Genomic DNA, 19,243 nt, shown 5'->3' on the forward strand with positions numbered 1-19,243 from the left:
TTTTGGTCTATTTCAGTTGACTTATTTGGGTTTTTGTTGTTGTCTGTTTTATAAAAAATTTACTAAGGGAATCTATAAGCAAGCTGTGTTTCACATGCCACTGGTTGGCAGGTTTAATGTTACTCTCATTTGTATAGACCTGTATATGTACGTATATATGTATATACTTGGTTCTTACTTATTTCACCTTCTACGACTGTACAGTTTTAAAGCTGTTTTTTTTAAATGTATGTGTGTTTCTATAAAAAATTGAAAATCTTTAAATAAAGAGTTCAAAAAAAAAAAAGAAACGCCGCGGAGAAAAGCAGCTTTGCGCCTACATGAAACACTTTAAGAATTCTCTACGGTGGTTAAGTGAGCAGCTTTTCTTCATAATCTGTTAGAATCACCATATTTTCATGACTACAAGGCACATTTAAAAGTATTACATTTTCTCCAGACTGTAGGGGGCGCCCTATGAGGCGGTGCGCCTAATATGTAGTTGTGGGGCGTAGAGAAGTTGATGTGAGAAAGGGGTCGTTTGCTGTCTGTGCCCTTTTTACCTCATAACCCTTGTCATTTTCAGAAAGGGGGGGTAAACAGAGCAGCGGATTGCTCGCTTTGTTTTACAGCAGTGCTTCTCAAATAGAGGGGATGCTATGCTGGGGGGGGGCACAGTAGTAGCAGTTTTAGACACAAGCCAAACGGGCAATTGCCCAGGGAGCAAATTTAACAGGTGCGGCAGCGCTCAGTGCTTGGATAAAATATCTGCGCCACTATTACTTTCCTATTATCTGTTATATCACAGAGTTTGTAACAGCCTGAAATCTGTGAACTGCTCATGCTATTAATGTCATTCTTTATTAACTATTGTAGACATTTTGATGACGTCTTTATTTTCATATAAATATATTTTTTACGTCTGCCTGTTGTTTAGTTGGTGTCAGTATTTGACATAAAGACAGCAGGTAATGCAGGAAAACAGCTGAACTTTATGAGATCATAAATAAACAATAGATCATTTAGAAAAAATGAGCACAATGTTTTTATCCATTTCTTCAGACTAAAAAGGTTAAATCTATTGGTGCTGCTGTGTTCATGTTTCAGATCAATTTACATTTATTATTATTTCTTGATTGAATTATTTTCTCAGCATCACAAAAGATACAATTTTAGGTATACTTACACTATTTTTATAGATACTGATCTTATTTACAGTCACCGCGTAAGTGGGGGGGCGTGAAACATTTTCTTTTTCCTAAGGGGGGGGGGGGGGGGGGGGGCTATGCAGAAAAAACAACAGAGCTAGGCTCAATATATTGAGCACAACTTGAGACTTGCAGTAACAAACCTGCAACCTCGTTTTGGAAAGATGTGAAGCACAAAGCAGGCACATCGCAGCCAATAACACAACTTTGTGTTTCTGTATCTAGTATCTAGCAGCAGGAATCTTGAAAATTGTGATGTGGTATTAAGTATAAATGTTTTTGGCTTATTTTGTCACAGTTTTTCACGGTGTGGGGGGGGGCGAGGGGAATGAACATTTTTCCTCCTCCAAAGAGGCGAGCAAGAGAAAAAGTTTGAGAACCATTGCCTTAAACAGGAACCTGGTGAGGACTGACTGCAGCTGTGACCCACAGGAGACCTCAGGAGAGGAGGAGGCCTCCAGGAGAAGCCACAGCCTGCCAGACTGATCAGACATTTCAGGACAGATCAACACTCTATTTTTCATGTCCGCGCTTGGATTCTTCAACACCCCACCAGTTCCCAACATGAACACCTTCACTCTGTCCTGAGGTTTTCTTCAGCTCAGAGCCCGACCCCAGAAATGGATGAACTTCCATCTAAGAAAAGATGCCAGGCTAAGACCAATGTGGAGAGTAAATCAGAGTGTAGCAAACTGAGCTTGTAAACAGTAAATCGGTTCCTTACGCACTTTTTCAACTGCAAGACATGGTCTGCGAATAGTTGAAATGTTGGATATTTATTGAATGACATTATTTTTTTTGGTTCTTTTGTTGTTGGCTTTGAAAAAGATTTACTTTAAGAAAGAAATTGAAAAGATACGGGGAGAGATATTAGAGCTGTGACGGTGTCGGATTTTTGATCACCGCGGTGATGAACCACCAGGGGGCGCGGTGTCGCGGTTAAAACACAAAATTCCCCAGCGGCCGCATTGTATTTTTATTCTTTATTAACAAATAACAACAGTACCGGAGCCAGTTTAGCTCGTGCTGGTTTGCAGCGCCTTCCGTCTGTGAAACCCAGGTTCGACTCCGAGCTGCTCCCTGTTCCCTTCTCTACCTCTGCCGGTTCCAAGCCCGGTTTGAGAAGGTTGCGTCAGGAAGGGCATCCGGCGTAAAAACATTGCCAAATTTACCATGCGACTCGTTCGCTGTGGCGACCCCTGATGGGAGAAGCCGAAAGTGGAAGAAGATTAACAAATAACAACTAACTACTACCTATCTAACTAATGAACTGACTATGTAGGTGTTGTAGATTGACTGAGGCTGTGTGAGCGCGCTGCGTCGTGTGTAGGACTAGGAGGAAGGAGCGCGCACACGTGTGTTGGGGGTGCGTGTTGATTCTTCTGCAGTGGACCGCTCTCTAGCTGCACGCGTGTTTCACCTGTGCTCTCTGGTACAGACATCCTATCAGAGAATTATATATTGCCCAGTAATAAACAGACTGCAGATACTTTGTCACCTTTCTGGCGGCCATGAAGCCAGACACCCATGAAGAACACGGGGCAGGAGGCTCAGCCTTTGTTCAGACAGACACGTAACTTTGCGCACAAAATAGTTCCCAAACAAAAAATGTAGTGATTGCCATGGAAATCTAACAGTCCACGTTCATGTTACAGAGTGAATGAGAACAGTAATAACACCCCCCCCCCCAGCACAATCCTAGAAGTCTGACACGGTGGTCATGTCGCGCTCTCAAGAATGCATGCAGCTTGTAATGGAAATAAATACAAAGGAAATTAATAATCAGAACGCAGTAAATTTTTCATCTTTCCCTGGCAAGAGTTGTAGAATGAGGATGTGTGTGTGTTTCTGAAACAGTGCACGTGTGTGTGTGTGTGTGGGTGTGTGTGTGTGTGGGTGTGTAAGTAGAGTGAGCACGTGCCACGTGGTGCTCCAAGAGGCAGTGACAGCCGTGCACGGGCAGGCAGGAGAGAAGGAGAGGAGTGATAAAAGGTTTTCTATAGAAATCCTTGAAGTCTGAACACACGACTAGCAGAAAAAGTAAATTATCAGCAAAGATGAATGTGTTTTATGTGTTTATTATAGTTCCAACCACGCACCATATGCAAAACGTAAAAAAAAAACGTAAAAAAAAAATGCTTTGATGAGGTCATCACCGCGGCGATGACCTCATCAAAGCCCCCCCCCCCCCCGTGTCAGAACATGTAGGCTTAAAGCTACTCTGATGTCACAAAGACTTTGGGGTTATGACATCATCCATGTCATATGATGTCATCGATGATATGTCCCTAAATAGAAGTAGATTTTCTTAAGAAACTTCCAGCTCAGTTTTGTTCCAAGACTGTGTTTTATTGCAAACCAGCTGTTGAAATAAGCCCCGGATAGTTTTCCGCTGCATTCCTACACCTCACTGCAGTTTAAACAACCGCTGAGAGTAGTTTATTCTACTGTACTTTATCTTTTGGGAATATTTTAAACATATTTTCCAAACGAACAATGGCTTTTCATGGACAACAACATTTCTCCAGGAGAAACAACTACCAGGAGCCCCACCCGAGTGCCATGCCCATCAACCCCCACCAGGGTTATAATGGAACCCAGGTTCTGCCCAGACACGCAGAATCTCACTTCCATGCTGATTATTTTATTGCCCAGTTACACCAAGAATTGGAGGAAACAAAGCTACAACTGGCCAAACAAAAAAAACTCAAAGAGAAATTCATTAATGATGGAAAAGAGATCAAGCGGGAACTGGAGAGGCTTCAAAAATACGCCCATCCAGACGTACTGAGCGCCGCCAAAGTCTCTAACCAAGTTAGAAGCGACATCAAGCAGAGAAAGAAGAAGGACCTCCAGAGAGATTACGAGGAATTAAAAGTGGCTTTCCTAACAAATGAGCAAAGGTTTACCAAAGACCTGCAGGCAGAACGTGAGAAAAATAAGATCCTTCAGCGAGAACTGGAAAGTCTTAGACAACAGCTGGATTCCAAAAGTCAACAATCCAGAACTGAGACTCTCCTGAAGGAAGAGATTGAACATCTGAAGGCAGCTCACCAAGACCAAAACGCCCAGATGTCAGCTACCAGAAAGAAAGTGGAAGTCCTGCGTCAAGAGCTGGAACATGAGAGATCTGTTTTCTCACAAGAACTGTTGATGAAGCAGCAGATTATCAACAGCCTTAAAGCGGAGCAGGACATTTCCCTCCAAACCACGGCCCAACAGATCGCCACCATGACCGTCGCGACCTGCAAAACAGAGCTGAAGTTTCAGGCAGAGCTGCAGAGTCTGAGAGTTCAGCTTCAGGACAAAGAGAGCCAAATCCGTCAACTGCTGGAAGAAAGATCTGCCCAGCAACAGCCTCCAGTCCCTGTGGTCACCGTGATCCAGACCACAGAGGACACTCAGGACGCCTACCCAGTCCAGGAGACCAGCCAGCACTTGGAAGATGGAGGTCTTCAGGTCATCAAAGAGGACTCTGAAGAACTTCCAGGAGCCAAGAAAAAGTCTCCATCATTTTGGAAAAGGGCAAGACATTTTCTGGGTCTGACAAAATCCAAAAAGAACAAGAATTCAGCCAGTAAAGCTGCCTAAAAGAAGGACTCTGGATGGGAGCAAAAGCCAAAACAAAATCCTTCTACGTCTAATTCTCTAGATTTTGTGTGTTATTAAAATAGTTTGGGTATTTTAAAGATTGTTTAATGTTTTAATTTAAGTTTTATATAATTTTGTTTATTATAGTTGTTTTCATTTTTTGTTACTTCTTCATTTATATTATTTAATGATAGTTCTAGTAAATTTGCAAAATATATGACAAATAAAAAAGATGTTATCATAAAAATATGTTAGAAATGTTAATACAAAAAAAATAAAAATAAAAATAAAAAGACATGTTAGAAATGATTTTCTGAAGAAGGTTCCAGCTCACCTTTGGTCCAAGACTGTGTGTTATTGCAGCCCAGCAGTAAAAACAAGCCCCTGATAGTTTTCACCCCCACTCCCCAAAATTAGAAACAAAGGTGACGGCCATGCCTAGGGATTTAACAATCCAAAGTTCCTTCAACAATTCGGCCACTGACTGCCAGGTCTGGACCTCCAAACCCAAAAAGAATATCCTCCCCCCTAAAGGTTTCTCTCCACTCTGTGGAAAAATCCCCGAAATGAGCTTCAAAAACAGGGGCAGCACGTTGGTCTGTTGGTTGACATGGTCGGCTGACAGGACGGCGTCTGCGTGGGTTTTCCCCGAGCGCTTCGGTTCCCCCCCACTTTACAAATATATTAGTTAATTTTTTGTGGCCTTTATAGCAAGAATAAATAAATTATAAAAATAAAATCATTCAATTGGATCCAACAAAACAAATTATCAGTCACCAAATTTATAGGGAAATAAGTTGAACAAATCCTGGCAGTCCTGTGGGTTTTCTCCGAGGACTTCGGTTTCCCCACAGTAATTTGTAGTAATTGGCTAGTGACTGATGAATTCCCCTCCCTGAATTGCCACCTTATCGTGGTGGAGGGGTTTGCGTGCCTGAATGACCCCAGGAGTTGTGTTGCTAGAAGCATTTGCCCTGTTGGGCTGTTTCATGGTAAACTGCTCCTGGGGGACGGGCCAGACTAAGGGCGATTCAAACAAAAAACATTTTATTCCTCCCAACAAGATTTACCTGGACCTCACCCTGGAGCCAGAACTAGAGGCTGGACTAATAAAGTAGTTTGTAATGGCTGTTACTTCCACCATGTTTTCTTTTTGGTTCAGGCCAAATGAACTCCATGGCTTTGATTCTGTTTGTAACTTTGATGGACAGAACTGCTTTGGGCAGCCAGACACAGAGGTTTGACTTCAGGAGCCTTAGAATAGCATCTAGACTGTTATGGAGTGAGTGGTGTTTGTAGAGTGGGACCTTTTCACAGCAGAAATAAACTTAGACTAGGAGATATGCTGCTTTCTAAATGGTTCAGTTTGAATTTTCACCATTTCCGTCTAGACTCAGGGGAGGAAGTGGAGGGGCCGGAGACAGTCCAGTAAGCTGAATCATGGTCCAAGCACAGGGAAATCCTCGGTTCCTTTCATGTTTGGTCTAAAAAAAATAAAGAGACTGATAATGGTATGCCTGCTTTAGCAGGTTAGGGTTCGATTCCCTACGGTACTCTGCAAAATATTCGGACTTTTATACATGAAAAGGTGAGCATTGCAACCATTAATCTGGATCAATGCTTATGTCCACCTTAGGATCAGAGAAGAGAATGAGTAGAAGACGGCTTTCAACATTTGAAATTCTTTGTTCTGCCATTGAGCCTAACTGACACCCCCACTGTCTTTTGGGTCAAGATGAACAATGTCCTTCATGTTTTTTTGTACCTCTTTTCTTTTGTAATTTATACTAAACGTTTTAAAATTAATTTCATTTGTAACAGTTTTTGTTGGACCGGACGAAAAAGAAAAGGAAGGAAGAAGAGAGAGAAATGTTAGAGGGGGGATAGGTGGGTGATTATAGAATGGGGGGGGGGGGTACAATAATAAAGCATCATAAAGCAACAAGTTGCTGGATGTTTATGGTCATTGGACTTAGGTTCAGATGTAATACAAGTCGGGGAGTTTGATTGGCTTACGGAGTTTTTAGAAGTACATTTTTTTGGGGGGTTATTTGTCTTTGCTGGCCGGCGATCTACCCTCATGTCCATGAAGATCGACCGATCGCAATCGGCGTAATGAGCACCCATGCCCTAAGTCCTTAAGTCTTTATGAGCTCTCCCAGCAAACAGGCTAGCATGGATTCAGTAGAGTGCAAGAAATCTGTGCGTTCTTACAGAATTGATGTTCCCCGCTGCGTTCTCACTGTCCGTCTGGTCGTCCTGTTCGGAGGAGTCCGTCTCCTCGAGGGACTGCAGTTCCAGCTCCGAGGGCAGAAGGGCGCTGAGGTACGGGATGACGCTGGGCCGGGCGGCGATCACTGACGGCGGTCAAGAGGACTCATTAGCGCCCGTGTAGGACCTAAGCGAGGTCACAGCGGAAGGTCAGAGAGGCTCACGTGGGAAGGCGGTGACGTCGTCCTTGAAGAGGCTTTGTGTTTCTCCCGTCTTGGCCATGAAGCGGGTGAGGGCTCGTTCCACGTCTCTCCTCTGGGAGGCGGCCTTCTCTCTGAGCACTTGGTAGTCGGACACTGGCTCCCTAAAAGTCTGCAGGACGGAAACGGGGGCTTTTAGAAAACAGCCTCCAAAGCAAACTGGCTGCTTTTTTGAGCTCAGGTGTGGGGGCTCACAGGAGTTTTGATGTAGGTGTGGGGGTCTGGGAACTCTGGCAAATGGCTGGGGATGTGAGATGGGTGTGTGCGTTTTTGTCCCGCCGATAGAGACTTGGGCGTCCCTGGAGCATTCGTCACCGGAGCTGGAAATAAAAAAATAAAAAATAAAAAACCACTGACTGCAGGTAACCATTTAAAGGGTGTTTTTAGCACAATCTTATAGCATCTTCCTTAAAAATGGAGGACTTTTATAAAGAATTTTCAGATTAAAAACTTCCTTTTTGAGTATATTTTTATTCGAATCATTGAGAATCAGGAGAAGACAAAAGTGTTCTTTGAAAAAGCCTACAGCAGTAATGTTGCACCGGTAATGTTAGTTTGAGGGGCTGTAAGCTAGCAGGAGAGAGTGTAGACAAAAGGAGGATGGGAAATGAGGGCAAGCTCACTCCCCACCAATTTTAAATAAGAAGAAACTGTAGAAGAAACTGTAGAACTGTAGAAACTTTGTCCTACAAAATGACAGGATGTTTCTGGTTTGGCCTAAAACACAACCATAAGAAAAAGAGCAGTGGAGACGCTTTTACAACAGATCAAAAGTTGATCGGCAAAGCAAGCAGCTTTGCGCTTGTAAAAGAAATTGGTCATGAGTGAAAATATGTGAAAAGCGAGAAAAGTTGTACTTTTTTATGTGAAATTTTCACAGATGTATCAGGCATGAACCATGTTAAAACCACGGAAGACAGATGAATAAACCACCAAAGAACACGTCAATCTACGTGAACTGTGCGTGATTATTGTGCTGTTTATATGCAATTTATTAGTGACTCATGTATCAGTTGAGTAATTTTAATGTGATATGTGCGCCTTATAAGTTATACAAAAAGTTATACATTGGTGGTACATGTGTGAATACTCCGTTAAACATACATGCAACTGTCGTGGAAACCCAAATATTTGTGTAAGCATCTCCTAAAATCACGCGCAATTGTGTTCGATTTACATAATAATTGTGCATAAACTATGTTAAATACGCATAAACTGCATTAGTCTCAACCAACCAAAAATTTTGAACAACTCAAAACCAAATTCACGTAAAGACCTGAGACCCTCGGCGGACATCGATGAATGACTAACACAAAAAAAACACATGAATTATGAATAGCATGCATGTATCACAAAAGACGGAAATTTCCTACGTAGAAAATACTTAAAATGTACGTAGTAACTGTGTGACACGGCGTTAAGATTTTCATCCTGACTGACCTGGCAGAGAAAAGGATCTCATGCCATGAAATGACATCACAGCTGGCCGTGTGAGGTTTTGGAGGAGTTCTCCTCAGACACGCCCCTTTCTCCCATGTAGGGAAGACACACGTGCAGATCAAGTTTACTTTTATTTGCAACAAAAGGCACCATGTTCCTCTCTGTAACATCAATAAATGTGTTTCAACGTTTCAACAGAAGCAAAAAGACTCAATGATTTAGTATTTTTAAGATTTTACCAAAAAAAAGAAAAAAAAAGTCTAAATTTCAAATTCCAAATGCATCGAGATTCTGAGTTTGATTTCAACGCACACCCAGACAATAGAAAGTTCATGTTCCGGATAGAGAAATCCCTTAAAACGGCACCAAACCTCTAGAGCCGATGAAAGGCGCATCTACTTACGAGCAGTTATGACCATCCTCTGCGACCGTTTGGCGTAAACCGGCAGCGTGTCCACATTGAAACCTGAAAACGATTGAAGCTCCGTCAATGGCGGCTCTAACAGGGGTGAGGGAGAGCAGCCCGTCATCTTACCCATTTCAATGAGAGTCAGCACCGCGTCTGACAGGGTGGGGACGCTTCTGGCTGTGTGCTCACAGTAGGCCTTGGCACACCGACCGATCTCTGTGATGTCTAGAAAAAAATCCTCATTTTTTACTTAATAAAGCAGTGACTCATCAGGAGAACATTTTTAATGTATATGAATAGTCAACAGTAAAGGCCTAACTGAGTCACATTTAAAATCAGTTTGTGACAAAAATACAAAAGTCACCTTAAAACATTCTAAAGGGAAAATTCATGATAAAAGTACAGAAATGAAGGAATCAAATGGAACCGATTTTTCTTTGGCTTTAAACGTTCCAGTTCAGGACTGTTACATACAGCTCTGCATCATCTCTGTGAGCGTCTCCACCGCCGCCTTTTCAGCGCTGTCAAAGCCGCTCTCAGTCAGCAGGGCGCTGACCACGACCTGCAGGGTGCGGCGCCGGGCCAGGTGGTAGTTCTCTGCAGGGCTTGAAGCTGCTTTGGCTCCAGACCCTCGCTAAAAGAAAAAAAAAAGTATGCAGACTATTTAGATGCAAGACAAAGATATCTATTCGATCATAACACAGACTTATACACCTTTCCTTTCGTTCTTGCTAACAATCTTGTCACACCTGAAACCTTCCTTCACCTGTCTTAACCTCCTTGGAATGGGAGGTTCCAAGGGGAAGAGATGAAGAGGGAGCTCTTCGTTTCCTTCCCACACTCTCTGTTGATCTGGACTGTTTGACCCAAAGAACTTAAAGTCCTCCACCTTTACTCCCTGTTCCACTCGAATTCCGCTCCTTCATTCATCTCATTTCCAGAGGAAACCTCCGCCTGCTACCTCTCACTATAGATCATAATGTCATCTGCAAACATCATGATCCACACAGATTCCTGTCCAACCTCATCCGTCAAGACTGTCCATCACCATGGAAACAAGAGGGTGCTCGAAGATGATCCCTGGTGCAGTCCCACCTCCACCTTGAACTCCTCTGTCGTGCCTACAGAACATTTTTTACCAACGTCTTCCAGCTCTCATCCATATCCTGCATAATTCCAACGTTCTTCTGTTCCTCCAGACTCCTCATCCAGACCGCAGCTCCTTTCTCTGTTTTCTGTCATACATTTTCTCTAGATCTACAAAGACACAATGCAGCTCCTTCTGACCTTCTCTGTTCCTCTCCAGAAGCGTCCTAAAAGCAAATGTTGGATCTGTGGTTCTCAGCCTTTGCATGAAACCATACTGTTGCTCACCAATGTTCCTTTCAGCCTAGCTTTCAGCGCCCTGCACATATCTTCACTGTGTGACGTGTCAGTTTCCTTCCTCTGTAGTGTCTACAAAACAGCAGCTCAAATCTAAAGTAAAACTTGTTCGTTTATCATAAACACAACAATGAAAAAAATCTGCAGCAGCTGCTTGTGTTTACAGTTCCTAAGAAATACTTATGCAGATGTTATCACTGAAACGGTCTCCAGACGTTTTGAATTTCATTTCACAGGAAGAGATTTTAATGTTGATGTAAATGATGCGTCATAACACAGACTGACATGTGGGATGCCACAAGGCTCCGTCCTTGGTTCTACACTTTTTAACCTGTACATGCTTCAACTTGGTGATGTCATCAGGAGACACTTGATGACTTGGGACCCACTGATGACCTTTTAAGTTGTTTTTTAGATGTTGAAACTTGGATTGGAGAGAACTTTCTTAAAGCTCAATACAGACAAAACAGACATTTCTTAAATCTTGGCCCTGAAGCTGAGAAGAGAGGGTCCATTTTTCCTTATAAACCCATTACTTATAAACTCAGAAATCTTGGTGGGATTTTTGATGCAGACTGCATTTTTTCATCTTAGAAATATTGTCTGAGTGAGACCCTTTCTCTCCAAAGCCAGCACTGAAATATGAATCCACACTTTTTTAACATCTAAAATAGATTATCTTTATCTTTATTGGCTGCAGCTTGTTCTAAACTCAACTGTGCACCTCTTAAGCAGAGTCAGAAAGAAGGAGCACATTACTGAAATGTTGAAATCTTGCACTGGCTCCCAGGGAGCATAAAGATCCATTTTAAGGTTCTTTTGTTAGTTTCTACAAGTCTCATGCTAATAAAAAAATGGAACTTCAGTTTTAATCAGAACTGCTTTTAGTTGATGACCCTCTCAGAGACCTTAGGTGCAGGTCTGCTGATGGTCCCAAAGGTCAGAACAGAAAGCGAGGCCACATTTCAGCACTGTGGATGTGAGGGCTTCATCCAATGTAGAGGCTTAAGACAGAACTCAAAACTTATCTGTGTAGCTTTCCAAGGAGTTTGGTACATTTCCTCATATTTTATTTTTTATTTTGGAGACTTGTAGATTGTGTATGTGTTAATCAATATTTATTATGTTAATGCTAATTTCATTTCATCTTCTAAACCCGTTAAGACCCTTTCGGAGTCACGGGGCTACAGAGCCCATCCCGGCCACTCGTTGGCGAAGGTAGGGAACATCCTGCACAGGTCGCCAGGAGGAAGCTGGAGTCCCCGGAGAAAACCCACTCATGGACGGGGAGAACATGCGAACTCCAAGCAGAAAGGTCCCGTTCTGTTTCAGGTTCCCACAGCCGGGACTTGAACCAGGGCGCAAGAGTCCTAACCACTGCGCCACCATGCAATTTATGTTAATGATTACCATTATACATTTTTTTCTTTGTATAAAGCACATCGAGGTGTTCTGTAGCAGGAAAAGCGCTCTATAAATAAGGGTGAATTTATATTTTGAATTGCTGTTAGGGCAGTACTAAAGAGTCCAGGAGGGCTCGGAGGTATTAAAGAGAGTTGCAACCTTCAGGAGGTTCAGAAAACTAAAAACCTCATCATCAAGAATAGTCGGCTTAGTTAGCATAGATATACTCCGTCCGAAACAATAGTCTCAACATGAAGAGAATCATTTACAGAGCATGTTGCACAAAAACACTAAAGCTAGCTCAGCTAGTCGTTCAAAACAAAGTGGAGTATAATCGTACTTGTTGCCATTTAACCCAAAATCAACGATGAAACCTTTCCGCATCCAGATGTGGCTGCTAGCAAGCTTTCCGATGCAAACCTGCAGCATTTACGACAAACACAAACGCTTTTCTTACCCCGCTGGAGTTTAACGCGCCTCCCGGCGTCACGGCGGGATCTGCCATTGGAAATAACTTCAAAAATGTCTCCTTTTTAGGTGTGAATTTTTTAAATTAAACAGATTTATTCGCTTAGACACGATAAGCCACCGCTAGTAAATAAGTTGTCCATGTATGACGACACTTCCGTCATTCAGACGGAAACGATTGTGAATGTCTTGAGTTTAGCCGACACTGCCCCCTAACGTCCGTCTACAGTACTGCGATTGTTTACATTGTCATTTTTATCCACTGGCAGATGGAAGAAAAGAAACGGCTTCATGACAAAAACAACATAAAATGCATTCAAATATCTGACTTTTTTTTTGAAAGTGTTAAGTTATCCTGAATAAATGTTATATTTTTTTCCAAAAAATTGAAAAAATAAAGAGAGAAAATATTGTGATTTTCAATTAAAAAACCCATTTTAATTCAGGCTTGTTGCACAGACATCTATTAAGTACCTCAATCACCAAATACTTGATGCCATCAAAGCAAGACTAAAAGAAAAAAGTTTTGTTCAATTTCTCACGATTTTTCAGTGCAGGAGCAGCAAATGTGCCTCTTTAAGTAGACACTATTTTCCTATAATCTGAGTACCAGTGGTTAGCACAACACCATTTTTATTAAAACACACAATAAATTGAATTGCACAATTCCCCTTTCCTTCCCATGGTATTTGATCCATATTAGAATCTGCTGCCCAGCAGCCTGAGGTCACTGTGTCCTGCAGTTTTTAGTGTATCACCACATCTGACATTCTGTTAAAAAAAGGGGCAGAAAACATTTTTACCAAAACTAAAATAAATTAGAAATTCATAAAAATAAAAAGGTCTGCCATTGTCCATTTCCGTTAAAGTGAGAAAGTCTTTTTAGGAAGCATGCAGGCGAGTGGCCGAGCTTCTCCTTGTGACCATGCCCAGATGTTTGGGCTTGACCTCAGGCACCACCACGCTCAGTATGTCCTCAGCTTCAGTGGGGATCTGGACATGGTGGGATTTCAGCAGCAGCCTCTCCCTTCTCTTCTTGTCCATGAAAAGCTCAGCAGTCTGTTTGCCATCAGCAGGGCTGTCCCCAGAAAAGGGCAGGAGAATCATTTCCACCATTCCGCCGACCATTCCCAGCAGGGTCAGAGCAGAGCCCAGCGCGTAGATCTTCACCATGTTCCTGCTGGGCCCCTCCTTCAGAACCTCCTTCATAAATGGTACAATGTCTCCACTGTTTTCCATGATGGCTCTGCAGAAAGAAAAAGGAACATTTTGGTCAGTTTTTTAACTTCATATGGAATCAAAGTCCTTTTTTTGCCAGGGCTCACCTTAAAGGGGATGCCAAAGAGTTCACTTTTCTCTGTGTATTGAGGACAATCATTGTACACTTGGGCAGACATCTCAATTTAAGGACAGCAGAAAGAAGCCAACCCCCACAGTGGAGGACACTCATGCATATTCATGAGTGTACTGTTCTGTTTTTTATAGATTACCACTTGTTTTGGGTTAAAGTGCAGGAGTTTGTGGGACAAGGAGTGAGACAGTTTTTTTCCTTATAGTGAGTATGTGACATCATTTGTTGCCCAACAGATCCAATAAACATATAACAACGTGCCAGAACCCATGACTCATGCTGGATGTGTTTATGACTTGTAATAATCCACAATGTTCCCAATGCGCCTATGGAATTTTTTTAGAGTGGAAATATAGGGCAATTGAAAATGTTAGAATATCTCAGAAAATGTGCATAATTTTTACATCAGTTTGGTCCAAATATGGCATTAGGACAAACCGTGATTCAGAAATCCAACATGTGTACATCACTTCTAGGCTGTGCAATTTTTTTTATTTGAATGTAAACACAACTTGATTTCCCTCAGAAATAATAGTCTATTTTAGTGTACTATAAGTATACTTCGTCTATGCTAAAAGTAAGGCAGTATACTTAAAGTTGATCTTTGATATACCATCCATATATTGTAAAATTAAAATGTTCCAGTTTAGTCTGAAAAATTATTTAGTTAGTATACTTCATACTCTGCATGTACATGGTCTATAGTGTGCTTTCTATACTTATATTTAAACTCAAGTATACTTTATAAATTAAAGTTAAAGTGTACCACTTTATGCTTAAGGAAGTATAATGAAAATGTCAGAATTTTGCTTTTTTTTGTGGTAATTTTTACATCAGTTTATCCCAAAGATGGTTGTTGGATATAAATGTGTGATTAAGACATATATAATTTCTAAGCTATGCAATCATCTTTTTCAATGTCAACACAACCTGGTTTATTTTTAAAATATTTTTCAATACCTAGGCAACAACTAAACGATTGGAATAAATTATTAACCCCTTAAAATAATTAGGGGGATTGTCGATATTTCAAATGTAATTTCGTTATTACAATGACAATGACAAATATCTTGCTAAATAAATAAAAATTTCATATTACTCTCTAAAAACATGTTTTCTTTTTATTTTTTTTAATAGCAAGACATAGCATCAAAAACGTATATTGTCTGCCCCACCACTAGATCAACAAAAGTAAATCAAAGTACTTTAAACTAAAAACTTGAGTCATATGTTATCACTTTAAAATATGACAATTAAGATTTAGCTTCTTTGATATTTTTCCTAATTTAAAATTCAAACTTGGTTGAAAAGATAATTCTAAGTAAAACACAACAACTACAACACAGATAGTGGTTATATTTAAAAAAAAGTTTTATGCAGACCTAAAAACGTTCATAAGGTCTTGGTTGTTTTCTTCTTCTATGGTTTTGGGAAAAACCTAAAGCAGTGTTGGTGCCCCCTGTAGGTGGAGGTTGGAATAATTTATTGCATTTCACTCAACCACCTAAATAATAATGTACGTTTTAGTTAATATCTATTGATTAACTCGTATGTAATACGTCAGTTGGGGGTTAAATTATCTCCCCATAGATGATAGTGATATTTTTAGTCTAAATTGACCACGTGCTATCAAGGATTGGGGGCTCCTCGGGGGGTTTGTCCCCCGTAATGGCGCCACCTCAATGATCTTCATCAGGAGATTTGTGTCCACGCAGATGATCCTCCCCTGCAGTAGCCTCGTCTGACAGCATGGAAGGGCTGGGGGAGATGAGGAGCAAAGGTTCAGATCTGCGCCGCAGTCATGCAGCTCCCAGCTGCCCCGCTCCTGCAGGCTGACTGACGCAGCGCCAGCGACGCCGCTGCTCGGACGTGAGTCCGCTGTACCCGAACTCTTTGGCCCGGACCTTTGACCCAAATCTTGCGCCGCTAGAGGAGCGCGGGTGAAGTCAGTGAGTTGGGAAATGTGTCTGATCTTTGCCACGGAGAGACGTGTCACGAGCGCTCGGTGAAAAAACGAGCGCACGTGAGGTCCGCAGACGGCACGCGCTTCTTGACTAGCACAGTCATTCTGTGCGGCTCCCACGGTCCTGAGAGCAGAGGCCCACGTGGCGCCCTACTAATGCTAATGAACCGCACGCGCGCTCCAAGATCAAATAAGCTAAACTATACAACTGGAAGAACAAAAACAAACTCTTTAAAAATTGTATTTATTCAATTTTTTATTCCTTTTTTATTGAACGTTTTGAAAAATACAACACGAAATACTTGCGACAAATTTAATGTTGACTTTGCAAGATGGAAAGAGAGGAGAGAGAGAGAGAAATAAAAAAGGGATATTAAAAACAAATAAACACCGTGCTGACCGGCCGTTGTCGGATGACGTCAGACGCACCTGTCCGAATTTCAAAGTAAAAATCAATACCATCTCTAAAAGCCTTAATCAGAAAGCTGTATGTTTGTATGAAAATTGTAGAACTTTGAATGTTTTTATGTAAAATACATTTAATATGTATGCTCCCCTGGCACATTTGAAGTTTATTTTGTAAAATTGTGTTTTGTACTGTACTTCCGTTTTGTACAATAAAGTTATAAAAATAAAGTAAAAATCAAGGACCAGACTTGGAGAACTGAAAACCCCCCTTTTTTTAAAACTAATTTTAGGGCAACTTTCACACCCTAAGGAATAAATTATTTAGACTTTGGAGATGTTAAAGTTTCTCATGTTTGAAATTAAGAAAACAATTAGAATTAAGTTAGCCATATAGATTTTCGTTAGTTAAATGTTTTTTTTTCCTATTTACTTGCTTTTTTATTCAATTTTACCATTTTGTAATTCTTTAACAGTACACAAAATCCAGTCTTACTTCCTAAAAGCCATTTATGCTAGGTTCTCCGGCTTACACTGTTTTTTGTTTACACATTGATATTTTAAATAAAGTTTTTTTTAAACATCAAGGATTCAAGCAAAACGTCATGTTAGCATAAAGAGTAAAGCTTTTGCTCCAATAATCCAAAACTAATCATAGGTTGGAGGCAAAAGTCATGGATTACTTCACAGAGCTTTTGCTCCATCTGAACCCAGCTGAAGTTCTTTCACCTTTGATACAAACAGAAACATCCTTAATAATGCTAGTTTTCTAATGAGTTATAAATAATAACAGTTAATAATAAATAAGTGCAAAATTATCATTCAGAAACCAAAGTTTTCTCAAACACTGAACCAAAATGAATCAAATTGTATTGCAATGTTTTGGGATTGTGAAGCATTTGACACACTGAAACTAGTGACATCTACTGGTCAGACTATTAAATTGCATCAGGATGGATCAAAATAGGACCAGTGTGTCATGAAAGACTGCAGTGTGTTAAATCATGTGTAGCAATAAAACGTTTGATTTCCAAAGTCTGTTTCTTTCATGAATAATCATAATGCAGTTGTGCCACACACATTTTATGTATAAAATATTGTAAAGCAAATATTGTTGTTTTTGCAAGATTAGTTTAAAAAAATTGATCTTTATGACACCAAATTTCATAAAGTATACACAATTTGCCATAAAAGAAATAGAACTGTGAAATCCTTGTGCTACTGCTTTTCTGTGCTGAATGTGTAGATAAATGTATTTATATGAAAAAATGTTAGGTTTGTGAATCAATGTCTGATTGCAAATCTCAGTAAATGAAATTTTTTTCCCGCATTGTTGCTATTGGCACATTGCTTTATAAACTGACCAAAATATTTTCCCCCAGTTTATAAAGCAATGTGCCAATAGCAACAATGCGGGAAAAAATCCCTCCGCTCTTATACTGATGGGAATTCCCATCGTATCCCAATCAGCTCTTCAGATTGTTTTATTGCTTTAATTTATTATGAACAATAATATACAAGTATGCACAAAGAGAACTGGTAATGCTGAAAAGTGTGTATCAATACGATTTTATTTATTCACTGCAGATAAAAATGTAAAAAAAGCTAAATAATTGTTTAAATCTTTTTCCTTTTAAACAAATTTAAAGTGAAACAAAACCCTGCAACCACCACAGCTCCCTTTCTGTGTCTGTCTCTTCTCCTTGTGCGAGTAAAACAAGCCTGCATCCACGACCAACCCATCACTACTCTCTAAACGCCACAAACACAGAATGAGTGATGTCTCTCTATAAGAACGGTCATATTGATAACCCTTCTCTGAATTCAAAACTGCAGAAAATGCTCGGCATTCGGTAATACGCGCGAGATGAAAGGAAGCTTCATTTGGAAAGTCACGTTATCAAACACAATCTGAATCGAGCGCTTTACACGCCACCGCTCGAGCAAGCTGGAAGCTTTTGTGGTCTGGTGAACTGTCCAGGGTGAACCCTGCCTTTGCCCTTTAGTTGCTGGCATGCAACTGGCTCCATTTACTTTTTGACTCCAAAAACGGGAACAAAGCAGGTTTAGAAGATGAATTTAAGCTTTTATCAAAACTTAATTTATTGAGTTTGCTTTTTTTTTAATCTATCATCCTTTACCTGGAGCTTTTTCTTCTGTTGACAAACATCACAGGTCAAAGAAGAGGGGCTAAATGAAACAGTAAAAGGAGATCTCTACATTTTCAATTAGATTCAATCTTTCCTCTAGCTTCATAAAAGATTCAGCAGCAAATAAATACTATAGTTGAGCTACAAATAAAGATGAACGTAACCCTTGTGCTATCCTAGGCACTTTACCATTGGGAGTTGGGTCATCTAGACCCACTAGTGCTCTGAACCTTTTTTCTTCAATGATTTGTGATCCTCACTGGTGTCCATGGATTACATGAAATCTTTCCACCTTTATCCACCTTTGTCTTGGTAGGGAGAACACGTCAATGGAAGGGTGGGGTCATCTAAGATAGCACAAGGGTTAAAGCTGCCCTCTGACTTGCTGTGGAAAAACACATTCAGACCATCAAACATCTGTAGGAATCTGCTGTTGCCCTCTAACACTCAATGCTACACCTGAAACTTGTGTTGAATGCAGACAGAACTAAAAATCTTGTGTTTTTTTTTAAACAAATAAAGTGGGCACTTACTACAACTGCAGCATTTCGTCTTGAGCGACGTCTTGATTCATGACTTTCATCTGGGGGAAGGTAAAAAAGTCAAAGCTGAAACTGCATTTTTATTTTTGTGTACTGTCAAAAACACAATTCAGACAAGGGGTTTTTCTGCACAGACATCTGGCCAGCAAAAACACTCAAATTAGGTTTCACTCAGATATTTCTTTGTGATGTAGTACAAACAAATACAAGCTGCATTTCTGTTTGGGGGAAAAATAAACTGCATCCACTGCATCTGGTGATCAAATTCCTTCAGCTATGTGAAACAATCATGCCATTCTTCACAGCCAAACATTTCTTCCCCATCCTGTGAAGAAGTCAAAGTTTTACTTCTCTGCAGTGCAGACTTCCAAAAGACATTGATTGTGTCACCCTGATTGCAGAGTCCACAATGTTTCTCTTTGAGCAACTCATTTCTGGGCATTGGTGCTGGCAGCTGGAGGGAAAAGGCCATGTCTGTT

General features: G+C 40.7%; 2 protein-coding genes across 6 annotated transcripts in view; both read right to left on the reverse strand.

Annotated features, from left to right (window-relative positions):
* Positions 1-12,530, reverse strand: part of LOC101164981 (TAF8 RNA polymerase II, TATA box binding protein (TBP)-associated factor) — a 48,565-nt gene extending 36,035 nt beyond the window's left edge. For all 4 annotated transcript variants that reach the window (XM_078950204.1, XM_078950202.1, XM_078950203.1 and 1 more), the window contains exons 1-7: positions 12,343-12,530; positions 9,573-9,732; positions 9,225-9,323; positions 9,093-9,155; positions 7,445-7,569; positions 7,214-7,361; positions 6,993-7,135 (exon numbers count right to left, since the gene is read on the reverse strand). In XM_078950204.1, the coding sequence (XP_078806330.1) occupies positions 6,993-7,135; positions 7,214-7,361; positions 7,445-7,569; positions 9,093-9,155; positions 9,225-9,323; positions 9,573-9,732; positions 12,343-12,390 (786 nt within the window). In that variant the 5' untranslated portion in view covers positions 12,391-12,530. The remainder of the gene's footprint in view (positions 1-6,992; positions 7,136-7,213; positions 7,362-7,444; positions 7,570-9,092; positions 9,156-9,224; positions 9,324-9,572; positions 9,733-12,342) is intronic.
* A 233-nt stretch (positions 12,531-12,763) lies between these two features.
* Positions 12,764-15,168, reverse strand: g0s2 (G0/G1 switch 2). Of its 2 annotated transcripts, none has more exons than XM_078950206.1 (2): positions 15,087-15,168; positions 12,764-13,599 (listed from the first exon to the last, which is right to left on the reverse strand). In XM_078950206.1, exons 1-2 carry the CDS (start codon positions 15,098-15,100, stop codon positions 13,236-13,238), a joined length of 378 nt encoding a protein of 125 aa, XP_078806332.1. In that variant the 5' UTR covers positions 15,101-15,168; the 3' UTR covers positions 12,764-13,235. The 2 variants fall into 2 exon arrangements, with proteins under 2 accessions (XP_078806332.1, XP_078806331.1); XM_078950205.1 differs by lacking the exon at positions 15,087-15,168 and adding an exon at positions 13,679-13,842.
* Positions 15,169-19,243: the final 4,075 nt, after the last annotated feature.

The sequence above is a fragment of the Oryzias latipes genome, chromosome 7 (genome assembly GCF_053564925.1).
Source record: "Oryzias latipes strain Hd-rR chromosome 7, Olatipes_Hd-rR_3.1".
In the NCBI taxonomy this organism is placed as follows: domain Eukaryota; kingdom Metazoa; phylum Chordata; class Actinopteri; order Beloniformes; family Adrianichthyidae; genus Oryzias; species Oryzias latipes.

Bases quoted from the DNA above. Each gene is read 5' to 3' on its own strand.
- g0s2 (XM_078950205.1), bottom strand. From the start codon at position 13,803: ATGAGTGTCCTCCACTGTGGGGGTTGGCTTCTTTCTGCTGTCCTTAAA. The intron at 13,600-13,678 runs GTGAGCCCTGGC...TTCTTTCTGCAG, and splicing joins TCTTTGGCATCCCCTTTAAG to AGCCATCATGGAAAACAGTG.